The 21,956-nt window shown below is 47.9% G+C and overlaps 1 protein-coding gene across 1 annotated transcript in view; it reads left to right on the top strand.

The window, feature by feature from the left end:
* LOC112119360 (2-oxoglutarate dehydrogenase, mitochondrial) overlaps positions 1-21,956 on the top strand; it is a 105,494-nt gene that overhangs the window by 29,469 nt on the left and 54,069 nt on the right. The window contains exons 3-4 of the mRNA XM_024217986.1: positions 8,163-8,351; positions 19,869-19,959. Of these exons, the coding sequence (XP_024073754.1) occupies positions 8,163-8,351; positions 19,869-19,959 (280 nt within the window). The remainder of the gene's footprint in view (positions 1-8,162; positions 8,352-19,868; positions 19,960-21,956) is intronic.

Here is a 21,956-nt window from a genome sequence, read left to right as displayed (position 1 = left end):
TGCTTTGAATTTCGTTCATCAATGTGGTTTGCTGCAGAACTAAAACCGAACTCAAAACACAATGCCACCTCTGAGTTTAAGAAAACAATCTCTCTCTAATCACCAAATACAACTTTTAATTTGAATAAACAGTTGACTGTTGTAGACACAGAACTATTAGTCTGTAAGTATGTACATACACTCAACTTCATCCTTTTCTCCTGTTTTGTTTTAAAACTTTCAAATATTTCCTTGTTCTGAAACACATTCTGATACAGATTTTCATTTTCTTCCTATTTTAGTGTGTCAGATCTTTAAACCATTATCTGCTAATAGCTTGAAATGTGTATGTGGTGGGTGTGAGATTCATCAGTACTTCAGAGCTTGCGTGCATACCTGTTTTTTTGTTCTGTGTATCTTCTAGACTAACAAATTGCCTTACTTCAACAGGCAGCTTTGCATATACCCACAGACTAATGTATTTTTCCTAATAAAACAAGTTATTTTTCATATATTTGAATGATACAAAAGTAGGGTGAAAATCAGAAAAAAAGAATAATATTTTTTGTAAAACCTGGGGAATTTTTCAATTAAAAATCAGTTTAAACTGAGAACGAAGGGCCTTAGCTATAAGTAAGGCTACAATTTTGTCACGGAGATCACAGAAGTCACGGAATCCGTGACTTCCAAAGACCTCTGTGACTTCGGCCAGTGGTGGCTGGGAGCTGCAGGGTCCCACAGTGGCTGGGAGCTGCGGGGTACCCTGCCCGCCCACAGCAGAGCCCCCAAGCTCCGAGCTGCTGCGGGGGGACCCTGGACTTCAGCCCCCACAGATGGTGGGGGCCCCTGGAGCTCCCAGCTGGCCCTCGCAGCTGCTCAGCAGTTCCCCATTTTGTCATGAATATTTTTAGTAAAAGTCAGGGACAGGTCATTGGCTTCTGTGAATTTTTTTATTTTTATTTTTTATTTTTTTTTATTGTCTCTGACCTGTCCGTGACATCTTAGCCTTAGCTATAAGTGACCATTGATGAACTTGTCAAGTTTAGAGGTGTGATGGAGGAGAATCAACCAGCATGTTTCAGGATGCATACTGACTCCAACCCAGGATAGCATAGCTTTTCTCCCCTCCCCAACCCCAAAAGAATGTAACACTGTGTGTTTAGGTGAGTTGCATTGGTTTCCCCGTCTTCTGAATCATCAGGTGCTAGAAACTGGATGAGAGAGACTGGGGGGAGGGATAGCTCAGTGGTTTGAGCATTGGCCTGCTAAACCTAGGGTTGTGAGTTCAATCCTTGATCGGGCCATTTAGGGGTCTGGGGATTGGTCCTGCTCTGACCAGGGGGTTGGACTAGATGACCTCCTGATGTCCCTTCCAACCCTGATATTCTATGATTCTAAGAAACAGGATGGCACTGTTGCTGAAATGGGTTCCTTGTTAGTACTTCTGGTTGTCATTCAGCTTTAGCCCATCAAGGAGATATTTGTGGCTTATAAGTTTGATGGTAAATATAAGTCCTTGTTGCAGGATTTATCTAAAAAACTGTTTTGGTGCTGAAAGACCTGTACGAGATGGAGAGAGATTGTTATAGTTGAACAAAAAGATTCCTCATGCGGATGAGTGAAGAACTGAAATTCAGTGTGATCTCTGAAGGCTTTTCATTTTTGTTTATCATACCTCTAGCATTTGTTTGAACACAGTAATTTGTGGTGGTCTGTCACTGAACAGCTGTTGCTCAGTTAGGCAAGGAAAAGAACAGGTGGACAGGCTGGAGCACTGCTGGGCATTTGGTCCTGCGTATGATACACGAAGAGCAAAAGTTACTTTCTACATTTGCTTTGAGGAAGAAGCTACTGCTTTTGTGTGTTTAAATGTTATAACCCTTGTTTTGCCTAGTCGATAAAGCAATGGACTGAGACTTGGGGTTCCTGTTCCCTGCTGGGTGATCTTGGGCAAGTCATATGAACTCTGTGCCTCAGTTCCCCCTTCTGTAAAATAGGGATAATGATGCTGACCTCCTTTGAGGTGCTTTAAGATCTATGATGAAAAAGCAATATCTAAGAACTAATAATGTTAGAGTACCAGATCGGGGAAGGGGGGGGGGTATTTAAGTTGCTCATGTCCACCTATGTGGTTGTACTGCTAACCTCTGAGCCCCTGAATGGGAAGATCAATTTGACATCCCATGTCTGAGACCCAGCAATTGGCAACTCCTCCTTAAACCTGACAAAACCCAAAGCCACCAGAGTCTTCATCCTGCTCTGAGTCCCACATTTAAATCTGTCTTGAGAAATCTGGCAGCAGCACAGGATACTGTCAGCTGAGGAGGAAATCTCTTTGGTGCAGTCTCCCCATTTCTCAATCCCCTTCCCAGACCTTTCTTTGGTCTCGAAATTCAGGCTTTTCTAATCTGTAGGAAAGCAAAGCACAGAGGCAAACTCCCTCCCATCACAAGCAGCATTAATTATCTCTTCAGATTCTTAAACCACACCCACCATCATAATGTCTGAGCCATTGTGGTGTCTAAAAGAGTCCTGCAGCTTTCCACAGCACTGCTGTGATGAAGACCGGTATTGATTAAACGTGTTTGCTTTGTTTCAGAATCCTTGTACCTAGCACTGCTATGCCAAGTAGCTGTCAGACCAGAGTGAGGCTTATCAGGATAGGTATGGAGAATAGACATAGGTATTAGACTGCTAGAGTTCATCAGATTTGTACAGCACCATGGCTTTTAAATCCAAAGAAAAGAAATGGGTAGGGTATATGTTTCTGCTCAGTCAGCATTGCAGACCCAGGCTAGTGTGTGGCTAATTTGGTATTGTTCCACATTAGTTACTAGAAGTGTCAGAATGGCACTGTGACACAAAGGGTTCCCCAGAAAAGCCTTGATTTAAGACTCTTCCTCTGTCTCATAGCCCTACCTCCTTTTTACACTGGGTCCCTTTTTTGTGACCTGGCTAGTCTGATGCCTGATGAACATGATTAAAATACAGAGAAAACACTTTGGCACCAGGATCAATAAGTGATATTTTAAAAACCACAGCTTATTTTCCTGCATTATGACCTCTTTCTAAATTTATCACCTTGTGGAGCCATGTGAATGGTAGTCTGTAAATCAGAACTGCTGGAAATAGCTTCCCATTACCATGTGATCCGCCAACACTGCAGCAGCTCTGCTCTGAACACCAGTCCCTGGAAAACCCCTGCTAGCAGAGAAGAGCCTATTCTGCTTTCTGCAGAGCCCGTGTGTGTGTGTGTGTGTGTGTTCTGGCTTTCAGTAGTACTCGCTATTTCCTGACACCTGTAAACTCAGTTTTTTCTGACACTTGAACAGAAAAGGCACTGAAATGGATCTGAAGGCTGTCCTAGTCTTAGCCAAAATTATGTTCAATACTTTAAGTGCTGCGGTGGATAAGATGTACCCCTATAAAAGCTACTGCATGTTGTAGCAAGGTCTGCGTGGTAGCATTTCACATCTCCTTTTCGAACCTGACCTTTAGCGTTGCCCTCCTTTCTCTTCTTTCATTTGAGGATTAATTTCAAAGCTCTTCACAAACTTCTCACAAAGGCCCCATGTGCAGGGAGATACTATGTATGTTTCAGGGGTGAAGAGAGGAAATCACAGAGAAGGGAAGTGACTAGCCAGTGGTAACACAGCACGTCAGTGTAGTGTCAGCAAAGGGGCCCAGAACTCATGACTCCAGCACTGTAACCACGAGACTGTATTTTCTAAGAATAGCAAGAGCTGACATTACGGAACTATTTCTTAGTTATCAGAGGGGTAGCTGTGTTAGTCTGGATCTGTAAAAAGCAACAAAGAGTCCTGTGGCACCTTCTAGACTAACAGACGTATTGGAGCATAAGCTTTCGTGGGTGAATACCCACTTCATCAGACACGTATTTCTTAGTTCTTCCCTTTTATCTTACAGGAGTTTCTTCCTTATAAACTTCCCATCCTTGTTAATACTGGTTCATAGACTTCAGGGCCAGAAGGGACCATTATGCACATGTAATCTGTTCAGTTTAGTGCTCCCAGTGTTGCTAACACCAGTTAACGTGGACAGGCCACCAGTTGCTGCACGTGGTTTTTTAACAGTGTGTTATGGCTAATCAATATGATGCTCAAAATGCTGGGAGCAGCCTGTCTACACTGCAGTGAAGTGGGCTGTGTTGGTACTGAATAGGCCATGTTGGGACAGGTGGATGGTAGGAATTTGAGCTTGTTGTGTGTAAACCAACGAAGGGCCATCCATTAAGACAAGCTTTTGGTCACTCCTCTGTAAAATACAGATATGCTTGCAATAACCTTGTGATACAGTCACCCTCAGCCATTAGTTTGGTTTTCTTTCTAGCGTAGGGTGTGAGGGCTAGCATTTGAAAATGCTGGTTGCCTTTAAAAGTAACAAAACCATTTGAACAGAAACTTGACAGTCTGAGCGGGGCAGAGAGCTGACACTAGAGGATGGGACCTCCTCTGACTTCTAGGTCACTGGTTCAAAGCACAGTAGTGACCAAAGCCCTCATGAATGGATGGCTCTTTGTTGGCTGTTGTAAAACAAGTTGACCTTCCTACCATGCAACTGTCCCAAATTGTACATGGCCTTATATCTAGGTACCTATGTGGCCTACTTCCCTGCAGTATCTGAGTGCATCATTAGCAGCCTCCAAAGAGAGAACTAGGATTAGATGAGTCATGCAGGCCCATCTATCCCTTCACTCTTAGAGGTGCCCCACCAGGTCAAGATCGAGATACCTTCGCAGAGCAGCCTGTGTGAGGCAGCTTGAATGACTGCTGCTTGCAGTTCATCTGTATGGAGCTGGGAACTCCAGAGTTCTTCTCCCATTCCTGCCTCTGAATTGCTGTTTGGCCTTGGCCAAGTGATGTGCGGATCTGCTTTCTTGAGGTGCTCTGCACCCAACAAATCAGACTCTTACCCTCAGGACTCCATTTCCTCATCTGTAAAATGGGGGCAGTGCTTATGTGCCGCCTTCACTGGAACAGGATTGAGGATCAATGAGCTAATGTGTGTGCTCAGAGCTGTCTGCAGTGGTGGTGTAGCTGTGTCAATTCCAGGATACTAGAGAGACAAGGTGGGTGAAGTAAAATCTTTTATTGGAGCAACTTCGGTTGGTGAAAGAGATAAGCTTTTGAGCTATAGAGTTCTTCAAAAGCTTGTCTCTTTCATCAACAGAAGTTGCTCCAATAAAAGATTTTACCTCACTAACTTTGTGGTTAGTACTGTCTCTCCACCACACTCCCACATCCAGAGCTTTTAGGGGGGCAGGGGAGCTGAAGTGGGGGATGACTTAAAATTCCTCCCTCCCGCCAGGTTTTGAACCTTAAATCCGTAAAGAACGGGTTAAATGTAGTAAACTTCATTCCGATCTCTACCCCGTGCATGGAAATATCCTCCTGAGTGCTTTGGCTCTACCATTCATTCCTTCTATATGCCTGCTACTTCCATGTTACTCACAAGTGAATTGTCCTATTGAAAATATATATATGTGCATATAGTTTATAAGCTCATACCAGAGTATAGTAATCGTGTAACCTTATTACTGTAACCCTTCTCCTTTCTCATGCTAATTCTATCTGGTGTGTTGTATGGTCTCTCATTTTGTCACAGATCTTAAGTACTCTTGGGGCAGGGACCTTGTCAATGCCATCTCTTGCCCTCTCCACTTTCTGTGAATTGTACACACAATTACCTTAAATATGTTGTGGAGGGGGGATTTGTCCCAGTCATGCAATGTGTGCCATTCATGTGGAGCTGTGTTGGGGAAAAAAAAAATCTATGAATTCATTAATTGCTAAATGTTAGCAAGTCTGCATTGTTAATGTTTAAAATCTTAAATTGTGTGCTTGGCCTCTAGGGTGGGGCATGGTCATGAGGCAGCTGTGTGTCTTCCTCCCCCAACGCCTTAAAATTCATCACTGTTGGCTGCCACGAAGGTAACAAGAGTGTAGACTAGTCTCTAGAGTAAAGAGGTTCTGTTATCTCTGGGTTTGGCTCTGGTGTGACTGCCACTGGAATACTGTGTCCAGTTCTGGTGTCAAAATTCAGGGATGTTGATCAATTGGAGAGGGTTTGGAGAAGAGCCATGAGAATTATTAAAGGATTGGAAAACCTGCCTTGGACTGAAAGAGTCAAAGAACTCAATCTCTTTAGCTTAACAAAGAGAAGGTTAAGAGGTGACTTAAGCGGTCTGTAAGCACTTGCATGGGGAACAGAAATTGGATAATAGAGGTGTGACAGTTTGGACGCCCTGGGATGTCACCTGGTGTGCTGAGCTGACTATTCTCCCAGCCTGGGCCCCCTTTTTACCTGGTCTTGCTGGGCTGGGCTCCCCAGCCTTTTCCAGCCCAGCGCACAGGCAGGGCCACACCCACCTGCACAGAGAGACAGAGATCCGCTCTGAGAAGGCTCAGCTTAAGGGGCTTGCCACAGAACCCAGATATCCACCACCCCTTGGAGTACAAACTCAAAATAATATGAAATTCGCCTCTTCTCTCAATGGGGAGGAGGGTATGCACAACTTCTCTCCCCCCCCCCACCCCCCGCGCCTCAGTTAGAAATCACATAAATTGGGTTATATTGTAAACTAGAAATAAATGTATTAACTATAACAGGTATATTTTAAGTAGTTAAGGAGGTAGCAGACAGAACAAGGCAGATTATGAAGAAAATAAACCAGAGCATGCAAACTAAGCTTAATACACTAAAGAAACTGGTTACATGTAAGTTCTGATTCTAATAATCTTCACAGGCCAGACGCCCTTCCAGCCTGGGTCCAGTTCTTCCCCCAGTTCAATCTTAGTTGTTTCCTGCATTCATCTTGGGTGGGGTAGCAGGGTAGAACTCACAACCTGGATTACCTTGCTCCCCACGTCTTTTGTTTCCTGGTGTGACCCCTGTCCCCCAGCTTCTCGTGGAAAAGTACAGAATTCGAGATGGGTTCCAGTGTCAGGTAACATGGACACGTGTCTCTGTAGCGCCCCTGTAGCCATTCTTCACAGGCTGACCCACCCATTCACAGGAAGACTAAGCTCTTTTACAGTCCATTGTCTCTTGCTGATGGGCCATCACGGGCATTTTCATTGTTGTACCTGAAGTGTTAGCAGGGGGCGTCACTCAAAGTAACACAGTTGAAATATAGATACGTAGTCAATATTTCTAATTTCAGAGACAGACATGATACGTGCATACAAATAGGATAATCCTATTCAGTAAATCATCACCTATCCAATAAAAAGCAACAGAGGGTCCTGTGGCACCTTAATGATACCTTACAAGGCCCATCTTGCTTAAAGTACATCTTAGTTATGTCATATTCCTATCACAAGCATATTTTCATAAAGAATATGGAGTATAATGTCACGAGGGCTCTTCAATGTGGCAGGGAAAAAGTATAACAGAATCCAATGGCTGAAAGTTGAAGCTAGACAAATTCTAACTGGAAATAAGGCACACATTTTTAACAATCAGGGTAATTGCTCGTTGGAACAACTTGCCAACAATTGTGGTGGATTCTGCTTCAATGGAAAATTTGTAAATCAAGTTTGGATGTCTTTCTAAAAGATATGCTCTAGTTCATGCACAGCAATTGGACTTGCAGCAGGAATTAATTCAGGACAGTCGTATGGCCTGTTTTATGCAGGGGATCAGACTACAGTACCACAATGATGCCTTCTGGCCGTCAAATCTGACTCTCCGGCTGCTGTCAGTGTGTTTAGCTGTGTGAAATGGCAACTGTGAATAAATGGGAGATTTTAGGCTAGTGGGAGCCTGTCTACACTTGAAACACTACAGTGGCACAGCTGCAGCTGTGCTGCTATAGCTCTTTAGTGTAGACACTACCCATGCCGGCAGGAGGGGGTTCTCCTGTTGGTGTAGTTAGGGCACCCCTTCCCTCTCCTCTGACCCCCCAAGAGGAAGTAGCTAAGTTGATAGAAGAATTTTTCCAGAAACCTAGCCCTGTCTACACCAGAGGTTAGGTTGGCTTAACTAATCATTAAGGGGTGTGTTGATTTTTCATACCCCTGAGCGATGTAGCTGGGTCGACCTAACTTTTGAATGTAGATCAGTCCTAATGCTAGTGTAGACAAGGTCTGGGATGGAGTTTAATGCTTTTGAATTTTTGGGCAATGGATCTATCACTCTGCTCTTTCCTTTTGTCTCCTTAGTCATGGGACATATTCTTTCGCAATGCCAATGCTGGAGCTGCTCCAGGTACTGCTTACCAAAGCCCCCCTCCACTGAGCACCAGCCTGTCTGCACTGACGCAAGCACAGTCCCTGGTTCAAGCACAGCCGAATGTAGATAAACTAGTGGACGACCATCTTGCAGTGCAATCTCTTATCAGGGCATATCAGGTAAGAACACTTTTTTGTGTGGTGGTGGTGAATGGATACCAGTCTTGAGTTCAGGATTTGCTCCTTTTTAAAGACACGGGGACTAATTCTTGACTGCCAGCAGCTTGTATAGTCATTGCCACTTGCCTTGCACTGGTGTCAATGCCTCCTAGACAAAGGGCAGCGTAATGAAGAATCAGCCCTGTTACTATTCAGGTTGTTGCCTGAAGTCACATGCAGAATTTTGGTGACTGGGTAAGCAAACTGCATGCTGTGTCACTTTTCTGAACTACCGGTGGAACTAAACCGTTTACCCTGGGGTGCTGGAAACATGGTTCTGGCTGTTCTGTGTTGTATTTACATGGTAAGTATAGCTTAAGAATGTTTCCTTGCTGTTCTGTGTGTAAAATCTACCTAATTTTAACTGCAAGCCACTGATCTATTGGGAGGATGCATTAGCTGACACTTCCTAGATAATAGGAGAGCCAAAACCATTGTTACCCAAATAAAGTGATTATTACAGCTAAGCTAGTTATTAACCCCATCCCATCAACTGCAAAACAAGAGACATACCTTTGCCCACCCCTGTCTGTTGGTGGATAATTAGTTTCTAGAATTAACTTCTTAACAATAATGCTTCTCCCACTTCATTCCTAGCTTAAAACGTGCTGCTGTGCAACAACTCTGTCTCCAGTGTTCCAACACACTTCCAGGATTAATCCCTGATATCCTAAAATAAAAATGCAGGATACATTTCTCATCTGCATTTAGGAAGAGGCCATGCTGTCGCTGGCTACTTAAATACATTTAAATATGCTGGCTGAAACATTCGGATCAATACAAAGCTTGATGCCAAAAATCAACCCATCAAGGGGAGCAGGCGTCCTTTCTTGGAGAGAACATCTATAAACTATGGAATCTACGCTGCTTCTGATTTCCTTGCAGAGGCTGTTTTTTCTCAAGATGCTCTTAAATTTACCCTTTTTTGTGGTTTAGTGGTTTCCTATGCTGCTGCTGAGGGTGGTTCATATATTTTTAATTGCTCTCCACTTTGTCAGGCCTGTGATCTTTATTGTGGACAAGTCTCTCACGATTTATACACTTCAAAAAGAAAGTAATCTCATCTGATCATCCCCTCAACTCCACACACATTGTACCATCCCCTTTATTAGCGGCCGCGTAGCAGGTTTGCAAAACTGCTAATTACCATTCAGAACTCTTTATTCTTAACTCATGGCTCACCATCTCTCAGCTGCTGTCTGGTGCTGCTGCTAAGGAAGAGCTCCCATGAGAAGTTGGGATCACTCCAGGCATTGTAGGGGTGTTATCATATTTGGAATTGTTGCCTAAGAAACTGGGTCAAGCCTATACTTTCATAAAGGCTAGGTTTGTTTTCCCAGCCCTTGAATGCAAACCTTGTTACCTGAACTGTCTCCCCACTGGGAGAGCTGAAATGAGCTCCGTTAATACAGCTGTTGTTCCAGCAGGATCGCTGTTGAGCGACATTGTGGTGCCTCTGCTTCTACCCCTCCTGCTGCAGAGCTGTGTCTCCTCTGCAGGACTCTAGGCCTTGCATGCTCATGGAACAAGAGGTCAAGTTTGCAGTATTTAGCTCATACCCTGCTTGGTAATGCATAGGCACTGGTTCTAGGCCAAAAGTCAGGCCGTCGCTCAAGGTCAAGTTGAAATCTGCTGTAGATGGTCTTGGATCTCATCTCTGATTGTATGGCAGAATCATCCACTTCACTCTACTTCCCTCAGTACCAATGCTAATTTGTTAGCAGCTAAACCCAATGTCTGCCCATTCTTGGTTTGTAGAATAAGCAGGCAAACCAACGAGAAAAATACTTGGATTTTAGTTGTGTATACGTAGTCCAGTCTGAGGTTATTGTGAGTTTTGTTTTTGTTTTGTTTTCTAAATCCAATTACTGGTAAATATCAAATCCCCATTTCTTCCTTTTCTCTCCCTGCCACAGCCTTTGAAATGGCAGAATAAGAGTGTCCACACACTGAGTTATACTGGTATAACTATTCTAGTAAAGTAGTGCCAGGATATCTTTTCCATGTAAAGAAGCCCTTAAAGAAAGGACTACAGAGCCTGGCAGATAAAGCAGATGTTTGTGACATATGGCCTCTTTAAAAGCACCAGGCAATTACCATCTTAAAAACTGGATTGAACTGGAATATCTCCAAATTAATTATAGGGGAAGAAGAAACTGCTGAGTTTCATAGTGGCAGGAATGGTGGTTTCTTCTTCAAGTGATTTGCTCATGTGTATTCCACAGTAGGTGTGCGTGCTCGCCACATGCACCAGTGCCAGAAGTTTTTCCCCTAGCAGTACCCGTGGGGGGGAGCACCCCCAGCGACCCCTGGAGGTGCGCCTCTCCCCACCCTCAGTTCCTTCTTGCCGCCAGTGAAGGTGCGTTGGAACTGCTTAGCTCCAGCCTTGCTGCAGCTTGTCCCCAGAACTGTTCGTTCAGCAGTTCCTGTAGTCAGTTTAGTTTTCAGTGAAGTTTAGTTAGTTAGTGAGCCTGGGCCAGGGCATGCCCCGGGATTTAAGTCGTGCGGCTCTTGTAGGCATTCTATGCCAAGGAGTGACCCAACACAGACTGTCTGCGCTGCTTGGGAGAAACCCAGATCAGCGAAAGGTGCAAGATCTGCAAGTCATTCAAGCCCTGGACCAAAAAAGAAAGGGACATTAGACTCTGGGCTATCCTGATGGAGTCGGTGCTGGCCCCGACCGCGGCACGCTGCTCTGATCCGGTATCCGGCATCGCAGCGTTAGTACACGGAGACCCTCCGGTATCTTCGACTAGTCGCTACCGCTCCCCTTCCACGGGGCATGCCAACAGGACCAGAAAGACTCCCTCTTCGCAACGGCACCGAGTGAAGTCTGGGACAGAGGCAAGGCCCATGTCGGGTAGTCCTCGGTCCCCATCGGGCCCTAGGCCTCCGACTCATGCGGAGTGGAGTAGCCCGGCTCCTTGGGAGCAGGCCTCTCTGGATGTCCGGATGCCATCTACGCCTGAAGCCCTCCAGGCGGCTAAGGACGTCGTGTCCATGCCGGTGCTGGGAGCACCACCGATGTCGGCCCCATGCTCCAGAGGCAAGGTGCCGCTGGGGTCGCTGCCGGCCCGGTCTCGGGAACGTTCCCAACACCACTCACCGCCCAGTGACGGTTCAGGGCTCAGTCCATGTGGATCGCCCTCGACGCCGGCTAGACTGTCTGGATAGGTGCCATCCAATCAGGACTCCCGGCACCACTCGTCTTCACGGAGCGAGCACAGACGGGACTGCGGCGGACGTCGCCAACGGTCCTCGTCTCGAAGGCAGTACTGCAGTCGGTCGCGGCATGACCATCGACGCCGTTCCGGCTCGGAATCCCTCTCAAAGTCTCCGCCAAGGCACCGTAGCTCCGGGCGTCGATCGCCGGCTCCTCGCCATCGCGGGTCCACCTGTCAAGACCGCTCGCGGAGCAGCTACTACCGTCAGTGCCGTTCTCCCACCTCGAGGTCACGGTCCCGTGGTCGACATAGATCCCGGCACCGCTGCCACTCCTGGTCCGGAGGCAGCAGCGTGTCGTACACCAGCCCTACCTCCGCTCACAGTCACCCGTCTACAGGCCAGGCTAGCCAGCCTGATCGGCCGGCCCTGCCGGTGCCTCAGCAAGTGCAGTGGCACCATGCGTCGTGGCCAGCCCAGTGGTACCAGTGGGCACCCTGGCCTCCGGCGCAGCCCACAGTGGGGGCACTCTCGGTGGCTGGGGTATCAGAAGCTCTATCGGCCTCCATCCCTAAACCGCCAAGGAAAGAGTCGATGGGACCCACTTCCTCGGTGCCGTGCCTGGAGTCTGACCAGGTGGTGGATCCTCTGGTGCCAGCCGACACCCAAAGCACCGCACCGGCCTCCTCGCCCTGTCTGGAGGAGCTCATTGTGGCCCTGCCCCCCTCCATCCCGCAGAAGGACTACCGGGCCCATCAAGAATTACTAAAAAGGGTGGCAGCGAGCCTCCATCTCCAGGCAGAGGAAATGGAGGAGCCCTTGGACACTCTGTTCAATGTTCTGTCCCCCTTGGCACCAGCCATGGTGGCCTTGCCGCTCCACGAAGAGATGGCGAGAATTTCAAGTGCCCTGTGGCAAACACCAGCCTTGTTGGCGCCCATCTCTAAGAAGGCGGAGCGCAAGTACTTTGTACCCACTAAAGGGCACGAGTATTTGTATACCCACCCATACCTTGGTGGTCGAGTCGGTCAACCACAGGGAGTGACGGACAGCCAGCACCGACCCCAAAGAACAAAGACTCTTGGAGGCTGGATGCTTTTGGGAGAAATATTTATTCGTCGTCAAGCTTCCAGCTGAGAGTAGCAAACCATCAGGCTCTCCTGGGTCGCTAGGACTTTAATCTCTGGGGATCCCTCCCCAAGTTCGAGGACTCCCTCCGGGAGTGCAATAGAAAGGAGTTTAAGGTGCTCATGGAGGAAGGGGCAGCTGCCACAAGGGCGTCTCTGCAGGCCGCTTCGGATGCAGCGGACACGGCCGCACGGTCCATGGCCTCAGCGGTGTCCATGAGATGGGCGTCCTGGCTTCTGCTCTCTGGGCTATCCAGCGAAGCGCAGTCATGGATGCAGGATCTCCTTTTGACTGGGAAGGGGCTGTTCGCAGAGGAAACGGACACAAGGTTGCATGAACGAGGCCCAGGGTCTGGAGGGTCGCGCGGGAGTCTATGTCCCTGCTCTGGCAAAACCCAAGTTCAAGCCACAGCAGGCTCTCGCCCAGGCCGCCCTCCCAAAATACGAGGCCGCCCATAAGAAGCAACGGGACTATAAGAAAGGCCCGCAAAGACAATACTGGCCTGCCCCCCAGCCTGGGTCCTCTAAGGGGAAGCAGGTGGGTAAAAGGCAGTTTTGATGGGACGCTCAGTGGTACCCTGCTAGTTTTCTGCAGGGATCCACCCCCAATAAAGCTCCTTTTTTCCAATCGGTTGTGTGCGTTCCGGAATGGTCACGGTTCACCTCGGATCGTTGGGTCCTCAACACCATCTCCCGAGGTTACACCCTCCAGTTTACCTCCGACCCGCCCAACCGCCCCACTTGGGGGACCCATCTCACGAGGTTCTGCTCGAGCAGGAGGTCGGGAGGCTCCTGGAACTAAGAGTGATAGAAGCGGTGCCCAAGTTGTTCCTGGGCAAGGGGTATTACTCCGGGTATGTCCTTATCCCGAAGGCCAAAGGGGGGCTCAGACCCATACTGGACCTGCAAGGTCTGAACCAGTACTTGGTAAAACTCAAGTTTGACATGGTTTTCCTGGCCTCCATCATCCCCTCCCTGGATCCCGGGGATCGGTATGCAGCCCTCGATCTACAGACTTTTTCACTAGGAGGGTGGTGAAGCACTGGAATGAGTTACCTAGGGAGGTGGTGGAATCTCCTTCCTTAGAGGTTTTTAAGGTCAGGCTTGACAAAGCCCTGGCTGGTATGATTTAGTTGGGAATTGGTCCTGCTTTGAGCAGGGGGTTGGACTAGATGACCTCCTGAGATCCCTTCCAACCCTATGATTCTATGACGCCTACTTCCACATCCATATATTCGAGGGGCACAGGCGCTTCCTCCGTTTTGTGGTGGGACAGAATCCCTACCGATTCACGATCCTCCCATTTGGTCTGTCCACTGCCCCTAGGATCTTTACAAAGTGCATGTCAGTAGTAGTGGCCTACCTCAGGGTCCAGATATTCCCCTATCTGGACCACTGGCTGGTCAAGGGCACCTCCCGCTTGCAGATGAGGGATCATGTGGCACTCCTCCTGTCCACATGCACCGCCCTGGGCCTATTGGTAAACAACACCAAGTCCACGTTAGTCCCGGTCCAATGCATAGAGTTTTTATTGGGGCGCTCCTGGATGCAGCGTTGGCCAGGACCTCTCTCCTCTTCTCCTCCCCTCCCCCCAACAGGTTCGAGAACCTGAAAGGGCTCATCAACTCGATCGTAAGGTTCCCGGTGACGACAGCCAGGTCCTGCCTACAGCTGCTAGTTCACGTGTCAACGTGCACGTATGTGGTCTGCCACGCCAGGCTCAGGATCAGGCCCCTCCGACTCTGGCTGGCCTCGCAGTTCTCCCAAGCCACGGACAGGTTGGACAAGGTCCTTACCGTGCCGAACTCGGTGACCGCCTCCCTACGGTGGTGGTCTACACCGAGCAACATGCTCCAGGGGGTCCCTTTCAGGGACAGGGCCCCGTCCATGGAGCTGGTGTCCGATGCATCGGACCTGGGCTGGGGAGCCCATGTGGGGAATTTTCAGACCCAAGGCCTGTGGTCTCCGCAAGACCTGACCCTTCACATAAACGTCAAGGAACTCAGGGCGGTGCGGCTGGCGTGTATGGCCTTCCGCTTGCACCTGAAGGGCAAGGTAGTCAGGGTTCTCACAGACAACATAGCCTTGATGTTCTATATCAACAAGCAAGGCAGGGCCCGATCCTCTGCCCTCTGCCACGAAGCCTTCAGTCTGTGGGACTTCTGTATAACCCACGACATCCACCTAAAAGCCTTTCACCTACCGGGCACCCGGAACGTAAGGGCGGATCGCTTGAGCAGGGGCTTTTCCTCTCAGCACGGGTGGTCCCTACACCCAGAAGTGGCCCTCCAGCTTTTCCGGAGGTGGGGAACTCCCCAGGTGGACCGATTCACGACCCGACAGAACCGACGATTCCCCCAGTTCTGCTCCAGGGCGAGCCTCGGGAGGGGCGCTATCTCTGATGCCTTTATCCTGCCCTGGTCTGGCCAACTCCTATATGCCTTCCTCCCCGTTCCCGCTGATCAGCAGGATCCTAGAGAAAATAAAGACGGACAAGGCCAGGGTCCTCCTCATTGCCCCGGCATGGCCCAGGCAGCACTGGTACGGGACCCTCTTGGGCCTTGTGGTGGCTCTGCCGTGGCTGTTGCCACTGTGCCTGGACCTGCTCTCTTGGGACCGGGGCTGTCTCCTCCACCCCAACCTGGTAGCTCTTCATCTCACGGCGTGGCAGCTGAGTGGCTAGGTGGTGAGGAGAGGACATGCTCAGCTCTGGTTCAGCACGTCGTCCTTGAGATTAGATGGCCCTCCACTCACCACTCCTACATGGCGAAGTCGTCTCGTTTTGCTAGGTGGGTGACAGACCAAGGTGTATCCCGAACGGCTGCCCCGATCCAGTTTACCCTCGATTACCTCCTCCGCCTGAGGGCCCAGGGCCTGGCGCCCTTGTCAGTCAGGGTGCATCTGGCAGCCATATTGGCTTTCCATCCCCCGGTGCAAGGACACACTGCATTCTCCCATGCTATGACCAGCTGGTTCCTGAAGGGTTTGGACCGGCTTTACCCATATTCTAAGCCCCTGGTCCCGCAATGGGACCTGAATCTGGTGCTGGCTCAGCTTACGGGGCCCCCGTTTGAGCCACTGGCCACGTGTTCCTGGTCTCACCTCTCCTGGAAGGTGGCCTTCCTGGTTGCTATCACGTCAGCCAGGCGGGTCTCGGAGCTCAGGGCCCTGACCTCAGAGCCGCCGTGTACTGTGTTTCATAAGGACAAGGTCCGGCTCGGCCCACACCCCGTGTTCCTCCCGACGGTGGTCTCCGCCTACCACATGGATCAGGACATTTTTCTACCAGTCCTTTGCCCCAAACCCCACGCGACGAATGAGGAACGCCACCTCCACACGCTCGATGTGAGGCGAGCTCTGGCTTTCTACCTCGAGCGAACCAAGCCATTCAGAAAGTCCTTGGAGCTGTTTGTTGCCTCAGCTGAGCGCACGAGAGGCCAGCCAATTTCCACTCAGCGGCTGGGCAACTTGATCACTTCATGCATCCGCTCCTGTTATCAGCTGGCGGGTGTTCCCCCGCTGCCTATTGTTAGGGCACACTCGATGTGGGCGCAGGCCTCGTCGGCTGCCTTCGTGGCCCACGTCCCTATTCAGGACATTTGTAGGGCCACAACGTGGTCTTCGGTTCACACGTTTACCTCGCACTATGCGATAGTCTCCCAATCCAGGGATGACGCCGGGTTCGGCAGGGCGCGGTACTCCATCCCGAGAACTTGTGAACTCCTACCCACCTCCAGCAGATACAGCTTGGAATCACCTACTGTAGAATACACATGAGCAATCACTCGAAGAAGAAAAGGCAGTTACCTTTTCCGTAACTGATGTTCTTTGAGATGTGTTGCTCATGTCTATTCCACATCCCGCCCTCCTTCCCCGGTGCTGGAGTTGTCTGGCAAGAAGGAACTGAGGGTGGGGGGGAACGTGCAGCTCCCCTTATACTGCACCAGGCAGGGGCCACTCCAGGGTTCGCGGGGGGTGCTTCCCTCCCCCCCCCTCCCGGGTACTGCTAGGGGAAAAACTTCTGGCACTGGTGCACTTGGCGAGCATGCACACCTACTGTGGAATAGACATGAGCAACACATCTCGAAGAACACCAGTTACGGAAAGGGTAACTGCCTTTTACTTTCTAATCATACCGGTAGTTATGCGTCTGATTAATTTTTGTAATGGCTGGTAGAGGCTTGTTTTGAGGCAGGAAAACAATCTGCCTTTGTATGATTATAATGAAGGAAATAGGCATATGCCACCCACTCAGGTGGAATTCCATACCTTGCTGCTTTCATGGCTGCCTACACAGTTCAGCATGTTTGCACTGCAGAGCTGCTTTGTATTAAATCTAGGAGATAAAAGAAACTAATTTCTTCCAGTTCCCCCACACATTCAGGGATTTGGGACTTGGGTTAGAAACCAGACAACTATCAAATCCATCTCCTGGTGCTCTGAATTCTGAGCTGTTTGACAGCCATAACCAGCCAAGCTGACCCTCCTCTGTTCACAGTTACCAAAGAACAGGATTTCCAGCATTGGAACCCCAGATCCCTTGACATGCATGATTTGAGAAGCTGAACTGGTTGATCTAATGGATCTCTCCATCTTTCAATTACAGGACAATCCTCATGGATTATCCCATGCCTAGTCAAAGGGTGGGGAGTGGGTCCCAGACTGGTGCAGGAGAACATTTTTCTTATTCTAATCCAAGACTGTGGGGACTCATCAGCAATAACTCTGGAGAGGTCACGTGATGCAGGTGCTCAGCACTTTCTCAGTGAGTTCCCCTGATTTCAAGCACTAAATTCTGTCTCTTCAACGGATTAAACCACAGAAATCACTTCCTAAACCTCTCTGGGATCCTTTACAATACTAAGGCCTTGTCTATACAGCCAAGTTGTACCACTAACTATGCCAATATAGCTAAAGCGGTACCACACCCCAGTTATATTCAGGAAAGGAAATAAGCTATACCACTGTAAGGTATTTTTATATCTGTATAACTGGGTCCACACTCGAGTGGGAGCTGCAGATATGGTATCCTAACTTGCAGCTCAGAGTGGAAGCTGATCAGGAAGGGAGTCAAAATGTCTGCAAAATCTAGAGGCCTGGTCACCAAGATCAGGCAACATACTGCCTTCAACTTGTAGTAAGCTTTCAGAAATCAAACTGTCTCTCCAGGCCCCCTAACTGAAACAGCAGGTCTGTTTCAAAATCAGCTGACACCAGTGGAATAAAGAACAGCAGTGTTTTAAGGCCCAAACAGTTAGATACACCCATCTGCAGCTTCTGGACAACAGCCTCCTAGCTGGAGGATAAAACTATAGATACTGAAAACAGAAGTTATTGACTCAAAGTTTCAGCAGCTGAGCAAGCAGTTGGTGGGAATGACCCCAGTGGTTTCTGAGGGAAGAACTCATAACTCATCAGCAGGAAACTGTTTGGCATGAGACTTATTCAAAAAAACTAAATTCTGATCTGGCACAACATCTCTCATTGTGGGGTTGGGTCTCTCTGCACGTGTGAACAATATCCAGATCAGAACCCTCAGTAACATTTTCCTGAGTTTGAGTGATATCTTCCCACGCTTTTCTGATATCAGAAGCAGAACTCCCGAAGCTGTTTCTGAAGAATACCTAACAACAATTCACACAAGTAGAAAACAGCCCAAAGTCTGTAATAGACCAGAGGTGGACTGAGAAACATCCTTTATCAAACCAATGTCTGCACAGCCTTTAGAATTCTCTCTGTTTGGGTGTCTATACTGTGCTCCTCGCTGCGGTATCTGGGTGCCCATACTTATTCCTTAACAGCCTAAAGCTCTTTAGAAAGATGAGCTCCGAACCTGACTTGTAATATTGGCCTTTGATGGGTAACACCCTGCTTAGTTTGGAACGTGGTGTCAGTGGTAAGGGGGGGGGCTACGCTAGAATGAAAAAGACTAAACTATTTGAGACTCACCTTAGGACCATCCTCTGTGCTGGAAGCACTTTGCTATTTTTGTGCTTAAACTTGTTGAGTGGTTTAAGTCTTGTTCCTTGGTTCAAGGAACTGATGTATCTGCCCAACTTCAGTCTTGGAGCATTACCAGCTGCTCTTGTGCTCCCAATCCAACCCGCAACTCCTTCTCTTTTGAATTATTGTTGCAATGCAACAGGACTATATTCTCTGCACTAACTAGTCATTCACATTTAAGCCTGCCAGCCAACTTGGCATTGGTCTGACCACTGGGATTATTAACCTGGGAGCTGACTCTTAACGTGCTATGGTGCTTACAGGAAATAGTCATGGTTGAGTTCTTAAATTCTGGAAACTTGTACGATAACAAGTGCCTCTCCTGTACAGATCCAAGGTGGTGGTAGGTCTACTCTTTGCTTTGGGATCACTTCTCTGATCTCCGAGAATCTTTCAGCAGAGAAGAAAATCTTTGCTTTGCCTATATTGAATTTGACCCCAATGTTACAAATTTCTTCACTGTAGAGAAGGTGTTCTGCTGCATTCATAACCATGTGAGCCTTCTGGGCTGCTATCTGGTGTTGAGCTGAGAAACTTCACACTGTAAATGTTGTTTAAATATGAAACCAGGACATCCTAGTGATCCAAGCAGAAACAAAATAAGAACAACTTACCAAACCACACAACATACAATAAATCTACTTTCTTGTCTCCTTGCTACTGTGGGTTGAAAGGGAACCCTAGAATCTGATTGGGACCAGGAGGCTATTAATAATGTTTCTCTTAGGCATGTGTTCAGGTCATGCTTGTCAATCCCTTGACCTGTTATTTAGGAAATGCTTTCAGAAATTATCTGACAGAGCTCAAAAGTCCCTCTGCAGAACATGAAGACATAATCTCTTCCCCAAAGCGCTTACAGTCTAAGTAATATCCCCTCCACAGCTTACTTTGAACTGTAAAATTGAGTTAATAATGGCTAACTGGGGGGGGGGGGGGGAAGCGGGGGGGGGACGGAGCGGAGCGGTGGAGGGAAGTTCCGGGGCCATGCTGATAAACTTTGTATATGGTGTATACTCCATGTTGCTCTTAAACAAAAGTTGTGATGTTTATGGGCAACTTTTTTATACATTATTACATGCAATGGATCCCTTTTGTACAGTGGCTTTGCAGAAAGGGTGGAATGTGAAAATGTGTATGTCTCTTTTAATGAACTTGTTTAATAACTGATCTGTGTTGTTGCTTCCAGGTCAGGGGTCACCACATTGCAAAGCTTGATCCTCTCGGCATTAGTTGTGTAAATTTTGATGATGCACCAGTATCTGTTTCTCCAAACGTCGGTGAGAATTACTCTGCAAATTAATTCGAATGTAATTTAACTTTTTTTTATCCCTTCCCTTCCCCCCCCCCCCCCCTTTTTTGGTATCCACTTTCCTTTCCATTCCTGGCCCATTTCATAGATTCGAGGGCATCATGTAGCACAGCTCGACCCACTGGGAATCTTGGATGCAGATCTGGACTCGTGCGTTCCAGCTGATATTATCACATCCTCAGACAAACTGGGTGAGGGCTTTGAGAGCAGTTAGTGCCGCATTGCTTGCGCTCCTCTCTCACTTTCACAGCTTTGTTGTAGATAGAGCGCTTCACCAGGAAGAGGGGTCTTAAGTTTCCTTAGTAATGATCACGTTCTAAATTTGTATCTGGTGAAACATTGGCTTCACCAGACTAGCAGCAGCGCACCAGTTCTACTACTCCTTCTAGTTATCCTAGTGGACGTGTATTGTGCCATGTGGTAGATCTAGGAGCCATGTTATCTCTCGTCTCCTATCAACATTTGTTAATTTCACATTGCAGTTGTAAGTGGACTGACTAGTCCAGTGGTGCAAACAATTGCATTTCTGTGGAAATGTAAAGTGATAGGGGGAGACAGGTATCATGGAGATAGGTGTTCATGCTTCCTTTCCTTAGCATCCTTTGCTACTGGAATCCTCAAAGCGCACTGCTGCTTTCTCGCCAACAGGCTGCTACTGCTTCTGGGGGCCATGGTGGTAGCCCTCAGCAGGTTGGAGAAGACAGGAGCTTTGTTGGTATTCTCCATACAAGAATAGTGCAGTCAAAAAGAAATCTCTCTTGAATTACCCACAGTCATATGTCATGGTGCTAATTTTGTGACAATGCTGTTGCATTCCTTAGTTCCTTGGCTTGCTGTGGAACTTTAAAACAAGTTGAATGCACAGTTTCAACTCTGACCAATAATTGTCTGCTAGTGATCATGACAAGGAAGCTTTGGAATGTCTTCCCATATCAAGTAGAGAGGTCGAAAATACAGTGCTTTTGGTTGGAAGATGCATGTATGTTGCACAGATGACTGTGTGTTGTTCAGTACTTGAAATTCTGTCCCAAAGGCGCTGAAATTCCAGTACCTCATAACAGTCTCTAATTTTGATCTCTGTAGTATGCTGCCGTTCTTCTAGTCTAGATTATGGTGGCTGAGCCCTCTCTCAACTTGCTGGTGCTTTCCAGGGTTTATAAACCTGATTCTGTAAGCTCTCCTAAGCAGCATGCTTCTAACTTAGACTAGAGCAAGAGTAATGACCACTAACCCTGACATGGGTGAAACACCTGATCAGACTATATTGTGCATGTAAATGTATTTGATGATGTCTTGTCCAGCTACCGGTATAGGAACAGGAACATGCTGCTGGAATCTATTCAGGAGTGTGCAAGGGGAAATAATTTAAAAAATCAACTTGTTTGGCTTGGCTGAAGCATATAGGATTATTGAAGCAGTAGTTGCATTGTAGCTATGAAGGTCAGGTAATCCTGTCTACGATCATTTATTGTTCCTAGAGCTCTTGACATTTGGGTCCAATTTTGTATTCGGGTTTATCATTAGCCATTGTAGTCCAGTACAACTTTAAAACAAACAGTCTTAGCTGGCGCTGACTCCGTCAGGGAGCAGTAATGAGGGACTTGCTTTCAGACACCCAAATTCATCAAACACGGGAAAACCTTTCGCAATCTCAGCTCAATGTTCAGAAAATGCGTATCTAAATAGAGTTGTCTGGGTCTGTGCCCCAAAGACCAGTGAACTCTGGGTGGAGCTAGTTCTGTGGCTGGAATCCCTTCACATTGATGGCTTAGCCTGTCAGTTCTCAAGAGTCCAGATCCAGGAAAGAAAAGGAATGTTTAATCTGATGTCTGCTAACTGCATCACTGGAAACAGCTGATGAGCATTTAAAATCATTTGGTGGCTCTCATTCTAGTCCTCTGCCCATGTTTGTGGCAGCAAGGGGGGTAAAGGTGGTTTTGAGCCACATCTTGTGCTCCCTGGATT

This window comes from Terrapene carolina, unplaced genomic scaffold, assembly GCF_002925995.2.
Source record: "Terrapene carolina triunguis isolate 2854851 unplaced genomic scaffold, T_m_triunguis-2.0 Scaffold49, whole genome shotgun sequence".
Classification (NCBI taxonomy): Eukaryota; Metazoa; Chordata; order Testudines; family Emydidae; genus Terrapene; species Terrapene triunguis.
This window is presented reverse-complemented; position numbering and strand designations above follow the sequence as displayed.